This window comes from Mobula birostris, chromosome 6, assembly GCF_030028105.1.
Source record: "Mobula birostris isolate sMobBir1 chromosome 6, sMobBir1.hap1, whole genome shotgun sequence".
Classification (NCBI taxonomy): Eukaryota; Metazoa; Chordata; class Chondrichthyes; order Myliobatiformes; family Myliobatidae; genus Mobula; species Mobula birostris.
Window position 1 is genome coordinate 175,681,387 of NC_092375.1, and position 6,289 is coordinate 175,687,675.

The following is a 6,289-nucleotide window of genomic DNA, read 5'->3' on the forward strand; positions in this document are numbered from 1 at the left end:
TTTACACCTTTTCAGTCATACACTTCTCTTATGTCACATCCATATCCATGGCCCATCAGAAAGCTTTAGCCAGAACTATCTTGATTTCTGCTTCTACATTTCCAATAACCTTGGATAGTCTCATTAAAACGAAATGACTTTCTGCTTTTTAAACTTGGAAACAGGGACACTTAGCTTATAAGTCACTTACTGCTTGGTTTAAAATAAAAGGCAAGATACTCTTAACAAGATGATAAGAGGAATAGATAGAGTGGCTAGCCAGTGCCTCTTCTCCAGGGCACCACTGCTCAATACAAGAGGACATGGCTTTAAGGTAAGGGGTGAGAAGTTCAAGCGGGATATTAGAGGAAGGTTTTTTTACTCAAGAGAGTGGTTGGTGTGTGGAATGCACTGCCTGAGTCAGTGGTGGAGGCAGATACACTAGTGAAGTTTAAGAGACTACTAGACAGGTATATGGAGGAATTTAAGGTGGGGGGGGTTATATGGGAGGCAGGGTTTGAGGGTTGGCACAACATTGTGGGCTGAAGGGCCTGTACTGTGCTGTACTGTTCTATGTTCTATCCTTCATATTGATATGAGGGAGTTTGAACAACAGTGGTATATTCAGTAGAGCTGCTTTTGTGAGAGAAACTTCGTTAACAGTATTCAACTTCCCATTGTACATAAATATGGTGGGGTAGACACACGTCTCTATCAAAGGAGGTTTAAGGCGCTCCTTTCCACTACTAGCCTGCAGGTCACCCTTGGGTAAGATGTAGCACGTGCTTAGCTTCCCAATCAGGATCATGAGAACCATGGAAGCAGGCGGTGGATGGTGATGCCTATTACAAGTCCTGGTTATGTGACCACTGACACCAGGCAGACTATCTCTGAAGGGTACTGATAATGGCTGGGGTCACACCATCTCGTAAAGATACTGCCCAGAAGGAAGCAATGACAAGCCAGTTTGCAGAAAAATTTGCTAAGAGCAATCATAGTCATGGAAACACCATGATTGCCTATATCTATGACATGGCTCTTAACGGGCGAATGAATTGAAAATAGTTGCTTGTTTTCCCTTACTTTTAAAATTTGTTAGCAAATATTCATTTTAAAATCAGTTGATAATGTCATTGCTGCAAGTCTATAATTATAATATCTATTTCCTTCCAGGATTAAATTCTAACAGGATTATTTATTTGTACATTTTTTTTTCTTTCTAGGCATGACATGCCAAGCTAGAACATCATATACAGAGGATGAAGTTCTTTGGGGTAATCGATTTTTCCCAGTTATTTCTCTGGAAGAAGGATTCTTTAAAGTAGACTACTCACAATTTCATGCAACATTTGAAATTCCAACACCACCATATAGCGTAAAAGAACAAGAGGAAATGCTATTTATATCCTCTCCTTTGATGGCCCCAGCTAATAACAACAGCAGAGGCACCTTACCAGAAAGAAATGATTCGATGGAGTGCTTTGATAGTATAGATGATCTATGTACCAAGATCCCACTGAAACTGCAGAAGATCACAGGGAGAGAAGACCTACCAAAAAAACTACTAAGAATGAGTTCCACCACCTCAGAAAAAGCCTACAGCATGAGTGATCTGCCAATGAAGCTCCAACGAATCGGCTCAGTTCCTGGAAATTCTGAGGAAAAACTGGTGCCAAAGACCAGTAAGGTGACCTGTGACCCAATAAGCCAGCCTGTGACTGACCTGCCACCAAAGCTTCAGAAATTAGCTGGTGGTTCAAGGATTGAGGGAAACCTTCCACCCAAACTGAGGAAAATGAATTCTGAACGTTTTACGTAACTTCAGGAATCTTTTGATGACTCTAAAATCTAATTTTTGATCAAAGAGAATACTGTAATTTTCAAAGTTTAATGGGATACGTATACTGCATTTATTTACAAAACAGGGCAAAGTATCATTAGCACTACATGTATTATGAAATGTTCATTTAACAGCTGGAGTGAAAATGTATGATTATTGCTTTGATACAAGACCTCAGCCATTTTAAATTCATTGTAATATTAGCATCAATTAGCATGTAGTATCAAAAATAGCATGCAATACTGATGTGCAACTTTTGCATATAGTTTTATGGCATGATTCATAATAAATTTATATTTATTCAGTAGTAGCAAAATGTATAAAATTGAGGCTTTGCAATGTCTCAACATGTATTACAGAATAGGATCTTAAAGTTCAGCAAGGTGTATTTCTAAGTGAGAGTGGATAATTTTTGAAGATTGATTTCATGCTTTAAATTAAAATTAAGATTATTATCTTAAATACATATATAACATTGTAATATGTTCTCTTTAAACTACTCCTTTCAATGCATGTTTTACTTACAAAATTAGAGAAGGCTACAGGCAATAGGGAGCATAGAAGGCTCTTGACAAAGTTTCAGCCTTAAATAATCTGGTATCTTCCTGTTTTGTGTTTTATTAGCCTCACTTTTTTTTTTGCTTTGTTTTCAAATATTGCTTTTATGGAGTGTATGTAAGCAAAGGATGTGGTGGTGCTGGAAGAAGTGAGAAAGAAGAAAATGGAAACGTTAAATTATGGTAACAAGACTGCACAGCAGGTCTGTGTTTCATCATCTCAAACAACACTCTTTTACTTCAGCCTGCGTCATACTCTGAAATGTATAAAGTCAAATATGTTACCAAACTAGGAGCATCTTCAGGCATGCTGACTTTCTGTATAAACAGTTTATTCAAACTACTAAAGGAATATGGAATACTTGTATTTATTCCTATTGCAGCCTCAGTTTTTAGCTGAAAACTATATTAAACTTTTCAACTGTTTATGCTGTTTCATTTCAAAGACTACAGTGTTTTTTGTTAATGATAGTTTTTGCACCAGACCTTTGTTAAAATCTTTAGCAACTATTAAAACTAATTTCAACAATATTAATTTATATGAATGTTGTCGTTCAAACATTTCTCTAATTATTTTTATCCTGAGAAGGAAAGACAATTGTTGGCAATTGTCTAACGATAGTGCGTTTCATAAACAAAATGAGTTTTCAGCCTTCAGTAATAATATCATTACAAATTCTTACAGATATTGTTCATAGAATGTAAGCAATTCTGTTTAGATGGTACAGCTTTTGTGGATTATGTGATTTGGTCAGCCGTGGAAAGCAAATACAAGTTTAAAGATGTAGACACAAATTAATTGTTTATCTTATTGCAACGCCTTATGTGCATTAAGTGATAGAATTTTATAGGGAAGCCTGTCATTCAGATTGAGATTAGATAGTTACAGCATCCATAACTATGTTCAATTTGTTTCTATCAAGTATTTGTGTGCATTTGACACGTTAATGTACCTAAGGAATACAATACATCTGGATGCAGCTTCCACAAAACCCAATTACACATGTAGTCTTCGCAGGCAAAAGCACACTTCATGACAACGTAGACAAATGCTGCTTCAGTGACAGTTAAAAGGCTGGAGCAGGTTAGAAACAGTGAAATTAAGGCCAAGCAGGTAAGTGCCACATAATTGTAATAACCTGCCTCTGTTCCCAAATGCTAGACCACCCCTCCCGATCCAATTGTGATCTTACATGACTTCTCTACAACCCCACCATTTCCCAACTTTGCATCCATCCCCCTTTATTGACCAGTTTATTGAAGCAGTTCATCAAGACGTTCAGCTCCCTTTAATACCGAGCCCAACCCAAAAAGTCTCTCAAGTTTCCCCTAACCTAGGCCTCACATCACCACCACTCTAACTGGGGAATGCATGCTCAAAGTGAATGTTCAAAGCCTATTTATTGGTCCACATATACTGGGCCTCATATATCAGTGCTTTACAACATCTGATTCTTGCATGGAATGTATTGGCCCACTGCACATTAACCCAAAGACTACTTCTGAAATGAAAGAATTTCTTGGCCTCTCTACAGTGACCTGGGTACTTTACATGGGATACTTATCAGTGGGAGTTGAAACTACAATTTGCTTATAAAGAAGATAAGGTTTCATTTACAAATAATGTTTGATCTCTACTGGATTTATTGTACTGAATTCTATTGTTTTACAACGAGAAGAAAGGCAGGTGCTGCAAAAAGTAGAAATCACTTTTGCTATACATGCACATGAGTAAGCATAACATACAAATGAAAAGAGTGGACAACTGAGAGAGACAGACGAATTGAACAAAATAATAATCTACATATCATATTCAGTTGTGAAATTAAAATAAATATTGGAGCGTATTATTCCATCCTAGGTCTCTTGACAAACTATGTGATATGGTCACGTTTTTTTAATGCTGTATGCAGATTGCAAATTTGGTACATAAAACTAAGGGTAGTTTCAACTCCCTTTTGAATGTCCTCCCTGTCAAATTCCGAGTTAAATCCCTAACTTCCTAAAAAAGTGAATCTGTAAAGCATTTATTTTCATTTGCAAGACAAAGACATTTTTACTTATATTATTTGCATAAGTTATGGCCATGCAATAATGCTATTCAAATGCAGATTGTAATTTTTTTCTCCTTTCAAGAATAAATCAGCATTCATACATCTCATTAAACCAAATATCACTGCTTTATAGAATTATGCTTTATTTTGATTTTTCCATAGGGTTTTTCTCCCTGACCTCCCTTCTGATGTCAGTGGCCCATGATCCCAAAATGACAGTTCTTTTACAATAACTAGCTCTAACTGAAAGCAACTACCGAGTGATAAATAGTGTATGTCCTCAAATTACAGACATCTTTTAGTTTATGTTTCCATTGGTATCAGTGAAAATCAGGAGAAATCTTTCATAGGTATTTTAGCTAATATAAACAATTCTAAAGGATTATCTAATCTCAAAATCAGCCACTTTGTGCTTGAACATGAATGGTACGTAAGTGTAGCAGCATATTCAGACACCAATCTTTGCAACTGCAGCCAACTCCCTGACCAAACAATGCATCATGTTGGACTTCCTCTATACTCCTAAATGCACAATTTACTTACTAGTGGTGTTTTGTGAGTGCTGGATCATGCTACCAATCAATCCCTGTTTGATTAACAATCTGGTAAATTGGCTTAGGAACTTTAAGGCCAAACAATCCACCCCAGTGTGTGGTTGATAGTGGCAGTCAAAGTAAATTTGTTAATCAAAGTATTATATATCACTATCTGCTACACTGAGATTCATTTTCTTGCAGGCATTTACAACAGGTACAAAGAAACACCGAAATCCATGACAACTACACACAAAGACCAATGTGCAAAATAGAAGACAAACTGAGTAAATACAAAAAGGTAATAATAATAAATAAGTAATAAATAATATTGATAACATGAATTGGCGAGTCCTTGAAAGTGAATCCATAGGTACTGGAATCAGTTTATTGTTGAGTTTGGTGAAGTTATCCATGCTGGTTCAGGAGTTTAATGGTTGAAAGGTTAAAAACTATTCCTGAACCTGGTGGCGTGGGACTTGATGTTCTTGTATTTCCTTCCTGAAGCAGCAGTGAGCAGAGAGCATAGATGGTAGAGGTCCTTGAAGATGTGTCCTGCTTTCTTGTGGTAGCGATCCTTGCAGATGTTCTCAATGGGAAGGAAAGTTTTTTCCTGTAATGGAATGGGCCGCCTCCACTATCTTTTACTACTGAGTATCCAGTGACATCATCCTGCTCCCAGTTCCAAACATACTGTAGCTGCTGTAAAGACTGATAGGTGAGTTATAGCTGGCAAATATCACTCAATTAGAATGCCTAAACAAGCTCTGCAGCCTGTGAATAAAGAGAAGACAGTAGAAAATTCCCTACAGATTTATTGATGATGTGAGATCTTGCAGTAGGTATCAGCAGCAAGGAGGTGTCCAGACACACAGGACAGCACTTTTGTTCACAATTATGAAAAGTCTCAGGACTCTCAATATTCTAATTTTTTCATTTATATTGCATTCTCTGCATGTTCAAGTTCTGCTTCCTTAATCCTCAATCATTCCTGGGTCACAGCGGTCACTACAAAACTTGTTAAGCTTCTAAGACTGCAATCTCATGCTTTCCAAAGCTGAGTTTGGTCTCTCACTAGCACTCTAAACCTCTGCTGTTTGTTACAGGCTCCAGGCTCCAACTTCAAACTTGTATGATTTCAAGCATTTTCAGCTTCACATGTCCATAACAGTGAGTTTCTCCAGGAACACTCAGAACATGAAAAAAAAAGAGAAAATGCTACACATTTCTTATTTTAATCAGCATCATATCAACTGCAGAGATCCTGCAAGCATATTATTTTACATGTGCTCTCTTTTCACATCATCTGAATTAATAGTACATCCC

General features: G+C 37.0%; 1 protein-coding gene across 1 annotated transcript in view; it reads left to right on the forward strand.

The window, feature by feature from the left end:
- kcnj3a (potassium inwardly rectifying channel subfamily J member 3a) overlaps positions 1 to 2,851 on the forward strand; it is a 208,181-nt gene extending 205,330 nt beyond the window's left edge. Inside the window, exon 3 of the mRNA XM_072261956.1 lies at positions 1,203 to 2,851. Within this exon, the coding sequence (XP_072118057.1) occupies positions 1,203 to 1,798 (596 nt within the window). The 3' untranslated portion in view covers positions 1,799 to 2,851. The remainder of the gene's footprint in view (positions 1 to 1,202) is intronic.
- Positions 2,852 to 6,289: the final 3,438 nt, after the last annotated feature.